We start from the raw sequence: 19,825 nt of genomic DNA, 5'->3' as shown, positions 1-19,825 counted from the left end.
CATCCTGGTCTGTCCAGGGAACTCTAGCTGCTCAGCACCGTGCAACTGCAAAAGGGAAGTGAGAGCAGAACAGTGGAGGTGAGTGGGTAAGGTTGGCAGGGACCAATTACGATCCCAGGCGAAGGACTGTGGATTTACTTGTTAGATCATAAGGAGCCTTGAAAGACTTTAAGCAAGAGAGAAACATGGCCAGATTCTCACTTTATAGACAACCGTGAGAGAGTGGACTGGAAAGAAGAGGGGGAGCAGCAAGGAGGCTGTTGAAGTATCCAGGCTAGATGTGGGGACGCCTGCTCTAAAGCAGGGCCTTAGGCTGGCCAGAACTCCCAGAAGGCCGACTGTGGAGGACTCAGGGATTGAATGTGAGGGGAGATGGAGGGCCCGAGGGCGGCCAGCTGCAGGATTTCTGGCCTGGGTGACTGGATGGCTGCTGCTGCCTTCAGCTGAGGCAGGGAACCCAGGAGGACAAGCAGCTGATTGGTGAGGAAGAAGAGGAGCTGAGTTTGAAATTGCTGAAAATGAGATGCCTAAAGGATGACCCAGTGGAGGTGTCTAAGAGGCTGGCCATCAGTTGGAGAAGTCTAGAGCGCCGGACAGATCTGGACTGGAAGCAGAGATTGAGGAATGTGTCAGCACAGATAGGGTAAGAGAAGCCACAGGAAAGGATGAGATCTTTCAACCAGGGGGTGTATAGTATGCAGAGAAGAGAGGGCTAACACAGAGCCTTGCGACCTATCAGGAAAGTCCAAGAGGGAATGTGGTTCGGTGTGGGGCAGAGGGGACACACAATACACAGTCTCTGCCTCGGTGCTCATGAATAAGTCGGGGAGGACAGCAGCAAAAAGCACTTCAGCCCACCATGGTATGTGCTACACTAGGATAAGTTGTAAGGGCACCTGATCCAGTCTTGGGGCATGAAGGAAGCCCCCCCATTCCCACCCAGCTCAGTTCTCCCAAGTCTGGTCAGGAGCCCTAATGCTCTCAGTAAAACTCCAGGTGGCCCCAGAGCCAGCCGTGCAGGGCAGAAGTCTCAGGAGGACACTGGCCCCTGCCGAGCCTGCCTCTGCGCCTCCCTTCAAGGACAGAAGCAGTGGGAAAGCCGCCCCTACAACCCTGGGGTAGCAGTCACACCCACCCTGTCATTGCTGAGGGGTGGCACAGGGACAGCTCCCTCTCTGGGGAGGACTCTTTGGCAGTCCTTACTGCCAAGGACTCTGAGGAGGAGGAGACATGAACCCTGTGAAAGTCACCCTTTGGGTCACTCGTATGCCGTGTCTGCTCCCCTCACCCACCTGGGACCCATCCCCAGGCCCAGTTAAAAAAAGCAGGGCTTTGATCCTGGAATGGAATTGCCGCTGGTGGTTGTTCTGGCCAGTATAGCGGTGTGTGAACTCCATCTTCGGGAGGGAGCTCTGCGAGGAGTGTCATATGCATACATTTGGACACATCTCTCTCTCTCTCTCTCTCTCTCACACACACACACACACACACACACACACACACACACACGTGCAGAGACCAGAACTAGAATTGCCCTCAGTAGATTCTGTTGATCTGTTACTCATAAACAGGGAAGCCAATGGCAAAAGCTCAAGAACATCTACACACACACACACACACACACACACACACACACACACACACACACACACACACACACACACACACCCCAGAACTAGAAATGCCCTCAGTAGATTCTGTTGATCTGTTACTCATAAACAGGGAAGCCAATGGCAAAAGCTCAAGAACATCTACACACACACACACACACACACACACACACACACACACACACACACACACACACCAGAACTAGAAATGCCCTCAGTAGATTCTGTTGATCTGTTACTCATAAACAGGGAAGCCAATGGCAAAAGCTCAAGAACATCTACACACACACACACACACACACACACACACACACACACACACACACACACCAGAACTAGAAATGCCCTCAGTAGATTCTGTTGATCTGTTACTCATAAACAGGGAAGCCAATGGCAAAAGCTCAAGAACATCTACACACACACACACACACACACACACACACACACACACACACACACACACCAGAACTAGAAATGCCCTCAGTAGATTCTGTTGATCTGTTACTCATAAACAGGGAAGCCAATGGCAAAAGCTCAAGAACATCTACTTGCTCCTTTGCCTTCCCTTTTTCCCACCCCAAGGCAGGGACTGTAATCAGGACCTGGACCTCAAGGCCCCTTTGAATTGATCCCTTTGGAACTGACACTTTCTAAGAGGCCTGAGGACCGCCTGGGTGGCTCAGTTGGTTAAGCATCTGACTCTTGATTTCAGCTCAGGGTCTTGAGATTGAGCCCCTTTTGAGCCCCGTGTTGGGGCTCCGTGCTCAGCAGGGAGTCCACTTGAGGATTTCTCTCCCTCTCCCTCTGCCCCTCCCCTTGCTCACGTGCTCTCTCTCAAATTAAACAAATAAATCTAAGAAGGCTGTGCCAAGGGCCAGTATAAAGCAAGGCTAAAAAGCACCAGGTACCATGTCCAGCATGGAGTAGATACTAAGTTAATGCACATCCCTTCCCCTTTTGCCTCTGGGGGCCAGGGCTGGTCTGCCATTGCTTTGGCTTTAGAAGCAAGGACTGAGCCTGAGTCAGGTCCATACCACCAGGGAAAGGGAAATGCTTGAGGAGGACTAGCTACCAGCTGAGGCTGGGGCAGGCAGGAACAGACAGGTTGGGGTCAGTGATGTGCCCCAGAGCCATGTCCTCTGGCGTGACAGGAACTGTGCTTGGTGGGAGGAGTGCAACAGGACACAGAGAACACGAAGCAGGGTGCCTGTGGTGCAAGGAGAAGTGCCCCGTTGTCCACTATTGTTACTCCATCAGTTCTGCTCAGAGAGGCTCTGACCGTCGCTTTTGTCATAAATGACTGTAAAGAACTGTTGTACAGTGATACAGCCTTGTTGTTTGCTGAGTCGGTGGGAGCTGGCTGACTGGGGGAGTCCTTGTCGCCCTTAAACTGCGTGGCCCCAGATAGCTATACTTCTCTCATTCTGTCTCTTCTCCCTGCTGTTGCTCCTTTTCTCTTTCCTCGGTGCATCTGTCTCCAGTATAGATGCTTTCTTTCGTCTGTGTCGCTTCTAGAAAGAGCTAAAGATTCCAAGGACTCTTCCCACATTGGTTAAAGGTGGAGCCTTATTTTCTATCCCTCTCTGTCAGGCAAAAGGATGGCTTTAAGTTGCAGAGACTATACCTGTTGCAATTCATCTGGTTCATTTTGATACAACAAATATATGTTACATGTCTGCTGTGTTAATAACAGTTCGGAACATTTGCGCAGCTTGGCTAACTAAGGATTTTTAACCCACATGACCATATTAGTCTTCACAATGGCCATATAAAATACCTTCCTCTGAACTCCTACAGTGACCTGGGCTTCCCCTTATAACACTTAACTCACTGAATTGTCATTCTGGTTTCTTGAGTGTCATTTTTTATTAACAAGAAGCATGTTGGGGCACCTGGGTGGCTCAATCGTTAAGCGTCTGCCTTTGGCTAAGCTCATGATCCCAGGGTCCTGGAATCGAGCCCTGCATTGAGCTCGCTGCTCAGCGGGGAGCCTGCTTCTCCCTCTCCCACTCCCCCTGCTTGTGTTCCCTCTCTCACTGTGTCTGTCTCTGTCAAATAAATAAATTAAAAATCTTAAAAAAAAAAAAAAAAAGACAAGGAACCTTGTTTTAAAAAAAAAAAACAAAACATGTCAAAAGCTCAGTGAGGCACCAATGCCCCAACACAGAGCCTGGCCCAGTTGGGCCTCCAAGAAAGTACGTTGGATGGATGCAAGTTTAATTGGGCTGACTTTCGGGGTGCCAGAGATGAATCAGGGGCACTGATGGATGATAAACAGAGCTTCCGTTTTGACTGGAGTCACTCTCAGCCAGTGGAATGGTTGCAGCCCAGGACAGGGAGAACCGGGAGGAGTGAGCAGCTGAGGGTTCTGGAGAGACCTCCTGGAAGAGGTGTCCAGGCTTAGCACTTCCTGACTGTGCAGTCATGGTTCTTTCCCAGGGCCGGCTGACGGATGGAAAAGGGAAGACCATCGACTGCAAGGATGCCATCTTCATCATGACCTCCAATGTGGCCAGTGACGAGATCGCACAGCACGCACTGCAGCTGAGGCAAGAGGCTTTGGAGATGAACCGTAACCGTATCGCCGAAAACCTTGGTATGGCACACGGCCTGAGCTATCTGGGCACCTGGGCAAGTGCCCAGACCACCAGCACAGCTCCTGGGGGCAAGGATGACATCAGGCAGGAGGCCACATCTGTCACCTTTCTATTTGGAAACGAACCTTCCAACCCCTCTTCCAAGTCAGAACTCAAGTCTGGGTCCTGAGTCTTGTCCCCCTCTTTCCCTCCTTCACACAACTGCTACACTTAAGGAACCTCAGGCTTTGTATTTGTAGCACATAGAACTGGACGGGCCTCAGGAAGTGCCCAGTCCGGTCCTCTCACTCAAGTGGAGACCAGGCTGAGACCTAAAGAGCCTGAGACCATGACCAGGATCACACAGACCATTGGGGGCAGGGCCAGAGCTCTTTTCATGAATGGGGGCAAGAGGCAGGCACAGTTCCCAGAGCTCCCTAGGTATGGGGAGTAGGCAGTTTATGATTCTTTTTCCACAGGGGATGTCCAGATTAATGACAAGATAACCATCTCAAAGAACTTCAAGGAGAATGTGATACGCCCCATCCTGAAAGTAAGAGGTCTTTGTCCTTCCTACTGGAGTCTCCGGTGGGAAGATCCCCTTAGCCATCCTTAGTCTTCCCTGCTGGGGTCCAGTAATTCCCTTTACCCCTTCTGAGTCACAGAGCTCACCCACCCCTAACCCGGCCCTGCAGGCTCACTTCCAGAGGGATGAGTTTCTGGGAAGAATCAACGAGATTGTCTACTTCCTCCCCTTCTGCCACTCAGAGCTCATCCAACTTGTCAACAAGGAACTGAACTTCTGGGCCAAGAGAGTAAGAGCAGGAACTGCCCATGGGTGGGGTTGGGTCATCTGCCCACTGGAAATAGGGAACACTGGGTTGGAAGCACCACCCCCCCAGAGGCATGGAGCACAGTGGTGTGGGACACTGGCCCTGGGGGCACACAATCACTCACAGTCCCGGGCCTCAGGCCAGAGTGGTGATAGATGGAAAGCACTGGGCCACATGTGGCCATGCTCCTATCTGACCTATCTCAGGCCAAGCAAAGGCACAACATCACACTGCTCTGGGACCGCGAGGTGGCAGACGTGTTGGTCGACGGCTACAATGTGCACTATGGTGCCCGCTCCATCAAGCATGAGGTGAGCACTGGAGCCTGATAGAAGTAAGGCATCTCCACACCTCCCTCCCCCCGTGCCCCCACCCCACCCTGGGCTCCCAGCCTGGAATAGTCCATACCCAGAGCAGATGCCCCTTCAGAACCCAGACCAGAAGATGATCAAGTAAAACCCCGGTCCTGGAGGATAAGCAAGTATGAACCCCTGCCAGGAGTGAGGAACTAAGTTGGGCACCTCAGGAACTGACATCATTGAGTCTTTAGCATAGTCCTGCAAGCTGTGTGTGGTTAGCCCCACTTTGCGGAGAGGGAAGATGAAGCCCAGAGCTTTCTGACTTGCCCTGGTGGTAAGTGATAGAGCCTGGGCTCCAGGCCACGGCCCCAGCAGTGATGAGCTCTTCACCTGTCACCTACAGGTCGAGCGCCGTGTGGTGAACCAGCTGGCAGCCGCCTATGAACAAGACCTGCTGCCGGGGGGCTGTACTCTGCGCATCACTGTGGAGGACTCAGACAAACAGCTGCTCAAGAGCCCCGAACTGCCCTCACCCCCGGCTGAGAAACGTCCACCCAAGCTGCGGTTGGAGATCATCGACAAGGACAGCAAGACCCGCAAACTGGACATCCGGGCCCCACTACACCCTGAGAAGGTGTGCCACAATCTCTAGCTTCTACCCACCTGCCTCTACATGCCCTCAACATCTAATAAAGGCCCCTCGGCTGTGGCATGGCAACTGACCTATCTTCCCCTCATGCCCTTTCCCTCCTCTCCACCCAGCCTGAGGCCTGTTTACCTCCTCATAGCCCCTGGAAGACCCCTCCTCAGCCTCAAAGTCAAAAATAGGGATTTTGCCCTCCCCTGGACCTTTTATTATGGGCCCAAAACTTGCTAACAGGTCTCCAAGGGAGGGGCTGCCTCCCCATCCCCTTCAAGGCAGGGAAGAGAAGGAGGTCCCTTATCTCTATCTTTCAGCATGATCCCCATGGTCTGTAGTCTCTGGAACTTTATCATGGTCCCAGGAAGCTCAGAAGTTTGCCCGCTAAGAACAGATCTGCCTAGGAAAAGACGGGGACCAGGCTGTGCCCTGCCACCCTTTGCTGGCCCTCGTACAACTGAGTCCCCAGAAGGTCTGCACAGATTGTGGAGAAAGAGTGCAGAGGCCCAGGCACAGAGGTTGTGCAGTGTAGACTGTAGCTCCCTCTTTCCCATAGCCTAGAATTCCAAGGAGAGGGGACCCATAGAACTTCTCCCCCGTCCACTGCCATATGGTGGCTGTTTCCCCTCAACCACATTCTGGTGTCAGGCCAGACCATGTTTCTCCAGCTCTGGAACTAAGCCAGTATAAGGCACCTCGAGGAGGAAGGCTGAGTGGGTCACTATCCTGCTCTGCTCCGGGACTGGACAACAGTACCAAATGACCAAGCAAGCTCAGCTCTATGGGGCCTCCTTCAGGAGACGAACACAGCCATCGGGGAGCTGTAGGGAGAGAGATCATGAAATCAGGCTGTGACCAGGTGGCTGTGGAGTCTGCATCAGCTCTGTCTATACTGCTGTCCCAGCTGAGTTAGCCTGGAATAAACTGCTCCCCTGGGCAGTCTGCATGTTAGTCATGAAGCAGAGGGCCTGCACACCATCCCCCAAGGGCATACCACAAATGAGCCACGTTTCAGCCCCAGCTTAGCAGGACACAGCGAGGCCTGGTGCATCCTTGGGCACCATCGATAGTAGCCACCACTGATGACCACCCCATCACCCTGCAGGGCCTTTTTGGATCCCTCCTTTTGGTGTTAGCTAATCTCTTTCAGGAAACAGAAAATAGAGGCAGGAATTAAAGTCCCTTAGGTGATGGCAGAATGCCAGAACAATGTGGGTACAAGGCAGTCGGAAGTCAGGACATGGGCTCCAGCAGATGCTCTAGCAGTCACCGTCCAGGCTCTCAGGGAGCTGTCTGCTGCTCCCTAGCTCAGTAACTGCTGTTCTTTTTACTACTGCTACTACTGCTACTACTATGGCTTCTACCGCTACTACTACTACTACCACTACTACTACTCCTACTGCTACTGCTACTACTGCTACTCCTGCTACTGCTACTACTCCTGCTACTACTGCTGCTGCTACTGCTACCGCTACTACTGCTACTGCTGCTGCTACTACTACCGCTACTGCTACTACTATGGCTTCTACCGCTACTACTACCGCTACTACTACTGCTTCTACCGCTACTACTGCTACTGCTACCGCTACTACTGCTACTGCTACCGCTACTACTGCTGCTACTCCTGCTACTGCCACTACTACTGCTGCTACTGCTACTGCTACCGCTACTACTGCTACTACTACTACTACTGCTACTGCTACTACTATTGTTACTGCTACTACCGCTACTACTACTGCTTCTGCTACTACTACTACTACCGCTACTACTACTACTACCACTGCCACTACTACTACTGCTACCGCCACTACTACTGCTACTACTACCACTACTACTACTACTACTATTAACGCTATTACTGCTACTGCTACTACTGCTACTACTACTGCTACTTGTTTTGAAATCATTATAGACTTACACAAAGTTGCAAAAATAGTAGTTCTCCTATATCCTTCACCTCACTTCTAATATTAACATCTTACCAAACTATAGTATAGTTATTAAAAGCAGGAAGTTAACATTGACACAGTACTAACTAATCTGTAGACATTCAGATTTTGCCATTTTTCCCACTGATGTTCCTTATCTGGTCCAGGGTCCAATCCAGGACCCCATGTTATGTTTTGTCACGTTTCCTTTGTCTCCTTCAGCCCTTGGCAGTGCCTCCATCTTTCTTTTCCTTTCATGACCTTGACACTTTTGAAATGTCCAGGTCAGTTATTTTATAGAATGTTCCTCAGTTTGGGTTTCTCTCCTGTTTTCATATAATTAGATTGAGGGTCTGCAGTTTTGGCAGAACTACCCCAGAAGTGATGATGTGCCCTTCTAGTGCCTTCTAGCAGGGGGTGATATTTAACTTGGATCATGTGACTGTGGTGGTACGTGTCAGGTTTCTCCACCGTAAAATTAATGATTTCCCCTTTGAAATTAATAAGAATCTTGTGGGGAGATACTTTGAAGCTGTGTAGATGTCTTATTTGTCCTTAAACTTTTGCCTATGAATTTTAGCATCCATCATTGGTTTTTGCTTATAACTATTAATGCTGTGTTGGCCTAATGATGACTTTCTGTTTACTTATCTCATCTGTATTTATTAATTGGTATTTTGTAGGGAAGAGCTATCTCTTTTCTCCCATATATTTATTCAACAATTTATTTATATCAGTATAAACTAATGGATATTTGTCTTATTCTGTGGGTTATAATCTAATACTATGGTAGTTTATTCATTGCTCATACTGGCCCAGATTTGGCCATTGGGACCACTTTCAGGTTGGCTTCTGTATTTTTTTGGCATTGCCCCCATCATTGTTTTAGCCCTTCCTTACTCTCTAGCGCCACAAGATGTTCCAAGCTCACTCATAATTTTCCTGTTCCAGCCCTGGCATCAGCTATTTTCCCAGATAGCTCCTGGTTCCTTGCACTCGAAAATAGGCACTAGGTGTATTCATTGCTACTGGAGTGTCATTACTTCTAGGCCCTTTCAGCACACAGAGCTAGGAAATAGGTGTATTCATGTTAACACACACATCTGAATTTATTACTCTATCTATATGTGTATTATTAAAAATAGTGAGCTCACATTGATACCTGCAGTTCCAATCCAGTACCACGGGGTTTGTGGCTGTTGTTATGCTCTCCTGTTCTTTTTCTCTTCTTCTGCTATCTCCTTTTCTTCTCCTTTCACTCTGTTGGGTGTTCAGACCTCCCTTGAAGGCTCTAATGCAGTCAGTCAGTGACCATCCTATATGGAACATTCCAAGTAGATAAAGTTCTATGCCTGGTGATCAGTCTTTGGTTCAGTCAGCTGTGACCAGGAGCAGGAGGCATATAACTCAAGACCAGATAACTTTTGTATTAGAAAACCCAATGGCCACCTTCCTGAGAGGAGAGGAGGAGATAGGGTAGACCCTCAGATTTTGAGGGACTTAAGTATCACTTCTACAGATTCTTAACTACACCTCCTAAGGGATGTCGGCCCCTATCTTATGCTTCCATAGCATCCTAGGCAACACTCAGCTCACTTGCATTACTTGTTCTGTGTCTGTCTTTGTTACCAGAAAGCACTGTAAGCACCCAGAGGGCAGATATCGGTTGTCCAGCTCACTGTCCTGTTCACAGGACCTGACACAGTGCCAGCATATGACAGATGCTCCAGGTATTCGGATGGTTGGGCGTGCCGTGCAGTGAGCACAGATCTTCACAGTGGGTCCCAGGACAGAACAGTGTCATTTATTCACTGAGCACACGTTTGTCGTGTTCTTGTGGCCAGCCAGTAGGATCTGCCAGGATTGGACCCTGAGCAAATGGGGCAAAGCAAGACCCCGAACCTGTATTGAGTATCCTGGAATGCATGAGACAGGGCTTGAAAATGAAAATGTAACACCTTTATTATTTGAAAAGAAAAACTCAAAGATGCATGATGATTGTTTTAGAAATTTAGGAACCACCCAACTGGGTGGTTCAGTTGGTTAAGCATCTGATTTTGGCTCAGGTCATGATCTCAGGGTTGTGATATTGAGCCCTGTGTCAGGCTCCACGCTGGGGACGGAGCCTGCTTAAGATTCTCTCTGTCCCGGGCGCCTGGGTGGCTCAGTTGTTAAGCGTCTGCCTTCGGCTCAGGTCATGATCCTGGAGTCCTGGGATTGAGCCCCGCATCGGGCTCCCTGCTCGGCGGGAGGTCTGCTTCTCCCTCTCCCACTCCCCCTGCTTGTGTTCCCTCTCTCGCTGTGTCTCTCTCTGTCAAATGAATGGATAAAATCTTTAAAAAAAAAAAAAAAAAGGATTCTCTCTGTCCCTCTGCCCTGCCTCCCCGCAAAAATCCAAAAAGATTTAGGGGAAGAAAAACACATTTAAGCCATAAGAAAATAGAAAATAGACCAATAAAGATAAAACTTGAAGTTAAAAAAAGGAAGGGGGGAAAAAAGGAAAAAGGATAAGTAGAAAAATGACTCTTTGAAAACACCAGTAAAATAGATAAAACCTCAGCCTGATAAACAGAAAAAGAGGAAAAAAATGCAAGATTAGGAATGAGAAATCATGTAGATATGGAAAAATTTTAAATAATTTCAGGAGAATTCTGTGGCAACAAATTTGGAAACAGAGCAAATGGGTAATTTCCCAGCAGACACCCAAAACATACTTTGAATAGACCAATTAATTACCAAAGAAAAAATCGGAAAGGTGATTAAACGTTTATCCTTCTAAAAAATCATGTTCTTTTACTTAAACTTCTTTTATTGAAATATACATGGAAAAATATGCAAATCACAAGTATACAGTTCCACTGAATGGTCACAAGGTGAACACTACTTGTAGCCATCATATCCAGCCCAACAAATAGATGAGTTACAATTTTTAATTATTCTATAAGCTGCTTCAGATCTTGGGATAAGATGGAAAAATGCTCAGTTGAATTTTAAAGGCCAGCATAAGATTAATACTCAAACCTGATAGTCCTAGTCTAATCTCACGTATGACTATAGATAAAAAATACCAAATAAAATAAAGTTCAATTGTACACTCTGATCACATTAGGTTTATTTCAGTGATATAAGCCTCACTATCAGGAAATTTATTAATATAATTCACTACATCAAGAAATTGAAGAGGGGTACCTGCCTGGCTCAGTTGGTAGAGCATGTGACTCTTGATCTCAGGTTGAAGTCCCACATTGGGTGTAGAGCTTACTTTAAAAAAAAAAGAATTTGAAAATTATTTAAATGGCTATAAGATTAATATTAATGTTAATTTTCTTATTTTGATAATATATGATTAAGGGACTGTCCTTGTTTTTATGAAATATACAATGAAGTATTTAGAGGTCAGAGGTAAAGGCAATTTGCAAATGTATCTGGAAACTTTATACACATAGATGCACAGGCCCATATATGTATAAACACACACACACACAATGATAAAAGTAAGTCTTAACATTTGGGAAATCTGAGTAAGGATATACAGGAATTATTTTTTTTTAAGATTTTATTTATTTATGTGAGAGTGAGAGAGAGCGTGAGAGGGGAGGGGGTCAGAGGGAGAAGCAGACAGGGAGCCCAATGTGGGACTCAATCCTGGGACTCCGGGATCATGACCTGAGCCGAAGGCAGTCCCCTAACCACTGAGCAACCCAGGTGCCCCAGGAATTCTTTATATTGTTTTTGCAACTTTTGTCTAAGTCTAAAAGTACTTCAAAATAAAGTTTTCTAAATTAAAGGAAATAAAACATTTTGTCAGTATATGCTTAAAAAGTATTGAATAAAATGTTTCAGTTTTAATTATGATTTGATAAAAATAAAGCTCTAAGGGTACCTGGCTGGCTCAGTGGGTAGAGCATGCAACTCTTGATCTCAAGGTCATGAGTTGGAGCCCCACATTGGGCAAAGAGATTACTTTAAAAAAATTTTTTTGGGACACCTGGGTGGCTCAGTCATTAGGCATCTGCCTTCAGTTCAGGTCATGATCCCAAGGCCCTGGGATCGAGCCCCGCATCGGGCTCCCTGCTCCACGGAAAGCCTGCTTCTCCCTCTCCCACTCCACCTGCTTGTGTTCCCTTTCTCGCTGTGCCTCTCTATGTCAAATAAATAAAATCTTAAAAATGTTTTTTAATTTAATATAAAATATAAAGCTCTAAGTAAAAGGAAAAGATTATTCGTCAAAAAACAATAGCAAACATTTCTTCTTAACCCGCTGACCAGAGAGCCCCACACGGGGTTCTATGCCAGGACCCTGGGATCATGACCTGAGCCGAAGGCAGACATTTAACCGACTGAGTTACCCAGGCACCCAATAGCAAACATTCCTAATAGTAAATACTAAAGCTGTTTTTATTAAAGTCTGAAATAAGACAGGATTCAACCATGCTTTGAAAATTCAGCTGAAAGCAGTTAGGCAAGAAAACTAAATAATTGATATAAATGTTGGAAAATAGTAAGGTATCGTGTTTTGATGAAATACAACTGTGTATTTAAGAAATCCAAGAGACTATACTAAACCTAGTAGTATTAATAAGGAAATTTGGTAAGCATGTGAGTAGAAGATAAATGTATAAAAATCAATAATTTTTTTCTGTTCTAGCAGTAGTCAACTAGAAAATGATAACAAAGGAAAAGCATTTCATTTACAGTTGCAAGAAATAAGTATATGTATTTGCTCATATATACAAAAAATACCTCTGGAAGAAGGGTTGGGTAGAGAGAAGGGATAGCAATGGAAATGGAAAATTCACTATATTCAATTTTATACTTTGAACCATATTAATGTGTTACCTATTCAAAGGTAAATTATAAGATATATTCAAAATTATAAAATATTTAAGAATAAACTTAACAAGAAAAGAAAATCCTATTGAAGGGCAGAAAATAAGATCTGGCAAATGAAAAGACATACCAAGCTCTTGGAAAGGATGACTCAATATATAATTCAGTGCAAACCTAACCAGACTCAACAGCATTTTTAATTTAATAAAGTTAACTAAACTCATGTTACACTACAATGTCCAGAGGTGAAACCACATGGAGTTGCTATTTTCTGGATCTAGGCTCTTAGGACATACAAGCTACTACTACTGTCAGTAACTACTTAATAGTATGCAAACTAGAGGATAAGTCAGTTTCATTCCCATCAACACACACCCCAAGTACAAGAGAAAGGAAAGAGAAGAGTTGTCATCTGTGACTGTCTAGGTGTGGAGAAAAGAAGAAAGCGGTGGAAAATGAAACTAGAGAGGCAAGTTACCTGCTTTCATAGTGCCTTGAATGCCATGCTAAGAGAATGAAATGACCACATTTGTGTTTTCAAAAGACCCTTTGTTTTGGGGTGACTTTTGACCAATATGCAACAGATGGAGTAGTTCCAGGCAAACCCCCTTCCCACCCTCAAACATGGAAATAGTAATGTAACAACAACAACAAAAAGTTCAACACACAACCGGGCTTGAAACTAAAAATGGGAGATCCCAAGGTGCCAGGAATGAATGGGAACCCCAAAGTCCAAGATGTGTGAAGTGGAAGTAAGGAGTTTTGTACAGACTTGGGACCAAGATATGGGCCTAATAGCTGAGTGCTAGGGCTTCAACAAAGACAGGAGTCTCAAAGGACCACTTCCTTGTGAAATCAAAACTAGAAGAACACCACTCATTGATCTGATGATCAGTTGGGAAATAAAATCTACCATAACTCAGGGATGTAAGTAGAAAGAATCATCCACACAGAAACTTGTACATTTGCTGTCTGTGCAAATGTGGTCCAAATTCACAATACTCGAGTGTTTCTGGAATGTCACAATGAAAAATTGACAAAAAGCTAGTCCTGGGCCAGTGAAGCAAACAAAACTGTTCTGTAAGGATAGTCCCGTAGTCAACTTTTCACAAAGGAACCTGTGGAAAAACAAGTACTATTTAAAATGAGCTTACAGGGAAAAATTACGAAGAAGAGAGAGGAGAAGAAACAGAGCAAAGAAAGGAACAAACGGGAAAATTTGCACTCCAGGAATTGTAAAAGAATCTGAGGAGCGCTGGGCTGGCTCATTTGGTGGAGTGTATGACTCTTGATCTTCGGGTTGTGAGTTTGAGCCCCATGTTGGATGAAGAGATTACTTAAAATCTTTAAACAAAATCTGAGTTTAAAAGTATATTTAAAATGTTCAGAGAGGGCTTCTGGGTGGCTCAGTCAGTTAAGCATCTGCCTTCGGCTCAGGTCATGATCCCAGGGTCCTGAGATCAAATCCCTCATGGGGCTTCCCTGCTCAGCGGTGAGTCTACTTCTCCCTCTCCCTTTGCCCCTCCCCCTGCTCATGCTCTCTCTCCCTCTCTCAAATAAATCTTTAAAAGAAAATAAAAAAATGTTCAGAAAAATAAAGGGAAGACTAGAAACCATAATACAAGAAAGGACAGTATGAAAAAAGAATAAGTGACTTTGAAAAAACCTCCACTCCAGGTGGTTTCCTCAGATTTAGTTCTGTGTTTTTTATATTTAAACAATCTTCTGTATTGTGGTCCTAATCAAAACTAGGTATTAGATACTAGGACCACTCAGATTCTTAAAGAACAAAGATTTGGGTCACCCACTGGGCAGAGAACACTCATGATCTAAGGAGATGACATAGGGCAAGGGGAATATGGAATGTGTAGGAGAGGAGGGAAGTCACCAGAGTGCCACCCCACCCACTCCTACCTCCAGTCCACAATCAGTTGCAGAAATAAGGATGGAGCCTCGACCACAGTCCTGGAATTATTTGCTCTCCATCCTCTAAGAGTCATTCAGGTCTAATCCCACCATGCCTCACAGGTTTGTCACAGTAATCCCAAGAGTCTGAACCACAGTAATCCCAAGAGTCTGAACCTGATCACCACCAAATCACATACTGCTCCCCTTCCCAACTCTTCTAATGTGCCCTCCAGTACTTCCCTTCTGTAATCAAATTCTATATAAGCACCTTCTTATTGGAATGTTTGCTTCATCTCTTCACCTTAATTGTCCGCTGAAGGCATTGCTTACTTTGGCTTTCCCCTAAGAGGCTGCTTCCCCTGTAGCCCTCCTAGGTGGAGGCTGCTTTATTGTCAGAACCAGGACATGAGCCCCCCACTGCTGCTCTGTGATTATTTCTCATCCTTCCTTCCAGCTTTTAAATTCAGCAGTTTGACAGTTCCAGCCCTTGTGTCATTGCCCTTTCTACTGAACTCTCAACTATTGTCCCTCATACAGAGAAGAATTTAGCCCCTGTATCACTTTTTCCCCACACATGCCATTATTCTTGGTGGCTTTTACTTCCCATGAATGACTTACCCAACACCCTGCTTTCCTTATATTTAATGATCTTTTTCTGCCCCCACTCACTTCAATCACCTATGTCATGGTCACATCCTAAATTTTATCAACAGTAACTGCACTTCCTTCAAAACCTCCATCCTTCTCTGGCCAGTCTAGTATCCAGAGTAAAGAAAGAACTTTTACAACTCAACAATAAGACAACCTAATTGTAAAATGGGACAAGGGTCTGAATATACATTTCTCCAAAGAAGATGTACAAATGGGCAATAAGCAAAACATCATTAACCATCAGGGAACAGTGCAAATTGAAACTGCAATGAGATACCGCTACACACCCACCAGAATGGCTATAATCAAACATAGACAAGTGTTGATGAGGATGTGAAGAATTGGGAATGGAAAATTATGCAACCAGTTTGTAAGAGTCTAGCAATCCCTCGAAAGATTGAACATAGAGTTTCCATCTGTCCCAGCAATTACACTCCCAAATATATACCTAAGAGACATAAAACACACCCACACAAAAACTTGTTACATGGATGTTAAAAAGCAAACAAGGGGAAACGTCCATCAAACTGATGAATAGATAAAATAATGGTATATCTATACAGCGGAATATTCAGCCATAAGAAGAATGAAGTACTGATTTGTGTGACAACATGGAGATGAACCTTGAAAACATGTTAAGTGTAATGGAATCCAGGCGCGCCTGGGTGGCTCAGTCGGTTAAGCATCCGACTTTGGTTCAGGTCATGATCTCAGGGTCCTGGGGTGGAGCCCCACGTCGAGCCCCAGGTAAAGCCCCGTGCTCAATGAGGAGTCTGCTTGTCCCTCTGGCCCTCCCCCACTCATGCTTGCTCTCTCTCTTTCTCAAATATATAAAATCTTTTTAAGAAAATAATGGAATCCAGTTATAAAAGGTTACATATTCTGATTTCATTTATATGGAAATGTCCAGATAGGCAAATCCATAGAGACAAAGTAGATTAGTGGTTGCCAAGGAGAGGGGAATGGGAATGATTGATAATAGGGTTCTTTTTGGAGTGGTGAAAATTTTTTGTAATTACATAGTGGTGATGGTTGCACAACTTTGTGCAAACCAGTGAATTTACACTTTAGAGGGTGAATTTTATGACATGGATTATATTAGTTTTTTTTTTTAAGATTTTATTTATTTGAGGGGCGCCTGAGTGGCTCAGTCGTTAAGGGTCTGCCTTCGACTCAGGTCATGGTCCCAGGGTCCTGGACTCAAGCCCCACATCAGGCTTCCTGCTCAGTGGGAAGCCTGCTTCTCCCTCTCCCACTCCCCCTGCTTGTGATCCCTCTCTCACTGTGTCTCTCTCTGTCAAATAAATAAATAAATAAATAAATAAATAAATAAATAAATAAATCTTTAAAAAAATTTTATTTATTTGAGAGAGCACGCAAGCAGGGGGAGGGGCAGAGGGAGAATGAGACTGTCACGCAGACTGTGCTCAGCGCAGAGCCCAGTGTGGGGCTAGATCTCACAACCCTGAGATCATGACCTGAGCCAAAATCAAAAGTCAGACACTTAACCAACTGAGCCACCCAGGTGCCCCTTAGTTCTTTTATATATAAAAAAAATTATACCTCAGTTTAAAGAAAAATTCTTTAGAAAATAAGCTTCAAAAAAAAAAACACATCAAAGTTAAATGTCAAGAGAATGAGAGGACAAACCACGGACTGGGAGAAAATATTTGCATATTACATAATCTGATTAAAGACTGGTGTCCACAATATCCAAAGAACTTAAAACTAAACAGTAAGAAAATGAACAACCAGATTACAAAATGGGCAAAAATCTGAGCACACACCTCTCTAAAAAAGATACACGGAGGGCAAATAAGCATGTGAAAAGATGCTCAACATCATACATCAATGAATTGCATATTAAAACAATAATGAGATACCACTACACACACATTAGAAAAGCTGAAATCCAGAACACTGACAGCACCAATGCTAGTGAGGATGTAGAGGAACAGGAACTCTCATTCATTGCTGGTAAGAATGCAAAATGGTACAGCCACTCTGGAGTACAGTTTGACTGTTTCTTACAAAACTGAACATACTTTTACCATAGGATCCTGCAGTCATGCTTCTTGGTTATTTACCCAAATGTGCTGAAAACAAATCCACACAAAAACCTACACACAAAATTTATAGCAGCTTTATTCATAATTGCCAAAACTTGAAAATAACCAAGATACTCTTTAAAGATTTATTTATTTTTGAGAGAGAACATGCACACAGTGTGGGGAGTGGGGCAGAGAGAGAGAATCCAAGCAGACTCCATGCTGAGCGTGGAGCCCAATACAGGACTCGATCTCACAAGCCCAAGATCATGACCTGAGCCAAAACCAAGAGTCGGAGGCTTAACCGACCGCACCACCCAGGCATCCCTAACCAAGATATTCTTTAATAGGCAAGTGGATAAGCAAACTATGGTACATCTATATAATGGAATAAAATTCAGTGCTAAAAAGAAATGAGCTATCAAGCCTCAAAAAGACATGGAGAAACCATAAATTCATGTTACTAGTGAAAGAAGCTAATGCAAAAAGGCTACATACTGTACGATCCCAACTGTATGACATTCTGGAAAAGGCAAAGCTATAGAGACAGTAAAAAAACATCATTGGTTGCCAGGAGCTTGACCGGGGCAAAGAAGTGGAGCACAGAGGATTTTCAATGCAGTGAAACCGTTCTGTATAATAGATAATGTTGAGTGCATGTCATTATACATTTGTCAAAACCCATAGAATGTACAACACAAAGAGTGGACCCTGATATAAAATATGGACTTTGGTTTATGATATATCAGTACTGGTTCATTAATTTTAACAAATGTACCACTCTGATGCTGATGTTGATACTGGGCGGGGGGGTGGGGTGCTTTCCAGGAGCAGGGAAGTATATGGTAACTCTACTTTCCACTCAATTTTGCTATGAACCTAAAGCTGGTCTAAAAAATAAAGTCTGTTCATTTTATTTTTTTTTAAGATTTATTTATTTTAGAGAGGGTGGGAGGAGGAGGGGGGGAGGGGGAGAGAGAATCCCAAGCAGACTCCCCACGGAGCATGGAGCCCCACACAGGGCTCAATTCCACAACCTCGAGATCATGACCTGAGCCAAAAACAAGAGTAAGAAGCTCAACAGACTGAACCAACCCTGTGCCCCAAGTCTATTAATTTTAAAAAGTTAAATGAACTGTATTTTAATAGAGCTGTATCAAAGAAGTCAAGGTTCATATTCTAGCAGGTTAAAATTACAAAGCTGGTTTAGCGTCTTCCTCTGCTTGATTTCTGTGGCTTATCTGGACATACTCAGACACAGTATGGATGCTTACCAAGTGCTTGCTGGAAGAGCAAATCACTCAATAAGCTTTCTGTGGCATAATGTCACAATTTGTGTTTTTATCTTTGACAGTTTCTTCCCATAACGGTAACTCCTCATCCAGCTGGCTTATTCTGACAATTAAATATATAAAATAATTATAATTTCCTGATCACTAAATCATACCAGCTTAAAATCCTCAGTGTGGCAGTTAGCATCCCCAGAGCAATCTAAGAGTCAAGCAGAAGCAACACTGTCTTGTACGATCTTGGTCTCAGAAGTAGCACACCATTAATTCCCACCATATCATCTTCGTTAGAAGTGAGTCTCCCATGGAGAACAATATGGAGGTTCCTCAAAAAATTAAAAATAGAACTACCATATGATCCAGCAATTCCACTTCTAGGTATTTACCCAAAGAAAAACACTAACTTGGAAAGACATATGCACCCCCATGTTCATGGCAGCATTATTTACAATAACCAAGATATGGAATACTATTCACCCATAAAAACAATGAAATCTTGTCATTTGTGAAAATGTGGATGGACCTTGAGGGTATTATACTAGGTCAAACAAGTCAGGGAAAGACAAATACCATATGATCTCACTTATATATGAAATCTTAAAAAAAAAGACATAGATGCAGGAAACAGTTTGGTGGGGGCTGGGCAAAAGGGCTGAAGGCAATCAAAAGGTATAAACTTCAGTTATATAATAAATGAGTCATGGACATTTAACAGAAAAACATTTTGTGACTATAACAATGGATGTCATTTTGTGATACATACAAATATGGAATCATTATGCCATACACTTGGAACTAACAATGTTATATGTTAATTATACTTTGATACAAAAAAATTTTAAAATAAAATGCCTGTGGGACACCTGGGTGGCTTAGTCAGTTAAGCGTCTGACTCTTGATTTCAGCTCAGGTCATGATTTCAGGGTCATGAGACTGAGCCCTGCATTGGGCTCCACACTGAGTGGGGAGTCTGCATTGAATTCAGTCCCTCTGCCCCTCCCCCACTTGTTCTCTCTCTTTCTCTCTCTGTCTCTCTCTTAAATAAATAAATATTTTATTTTTTTTAAAGAGTTTATTTACTTCAAAGGAAGAGCACAAGCAGGGGGAGCAGCAGAGGGAGAGGGAGGATCAGGCTCCCCACTGAACAGGGAACCCAATGTGGGGCTCAATCCCAGGACTCCAGGATCATGACCTGAGCCAGAGAGAGACGTTT

At 44.5% G+C, this 19,825-nt stretch overlaps 1 protein-coding gene across 4 annotated transcripts in view; it reads left to right on the top strand.

Annotated features, from left to right (window-relative positions):
• Positions 1–19,825, top strand: part of CLPB (ClpB family mitochondrial disaggregase) — a 165,240-nt gene that overhangs the window by 133,640 nt on the left and 11,775 nt on the right. The window contains exons 12-17 of one of the 4 annotated variants that reach the window (XR_003611232.2): positions 4,050–4,206; positions 4,666–4,739; positions 4,882–5,001; positions 5,226–5,330; positions 5,722–5,952; positions 9,519–9,616. Coding sequence is in view for 3 of the 4 variants with exons in the window: in XM_028115932.2 (XP_027971733.1) it covers positions 4,050–4,206; positions 4,666–4,739; positions 4,882–5,001; positions 5,226–5,330; positions 5,722–5,970 (705 nt within the window). In the remaining variant the exon portion in view is untranslated. Of the gene's footprint in view, positions 1–4,049; positions 4,207–4,665; positions 4,740–4,881; positions 5,002–5,225; positions 5,331–5,721; positions 6,041–9,518; positions 12,895–19,825 lie in introns of those variants that run through there. The other 3 variants (XM_028115933.2, XM_028115931.2, XM_028115932.2) reach the window with 3 other exon arrangements.

Source organism: Eumetopias jubatus, unplaced genomic scaffold (assembly GCF_037043125.1).
Source record: "Eumetopias jubatus isolate StellerSeaLion01/CBP00866 unplaced genomic scaffold, mEumJub1_p1.0 scaffold_13, whole genome shotgun sequence".
Classification (NCBI taxonomy): domain Eukaryota; kingdom Metazoa; phylum Chordata; class Mammalia; order Carnivora; family Otariidae; genus Eumetopias; species Eumetopias jubatus.
Note: the sequence above shows the minus strand (reverse complement) of the source record. Positions and strands in the feature narration are given on the sequence as shown.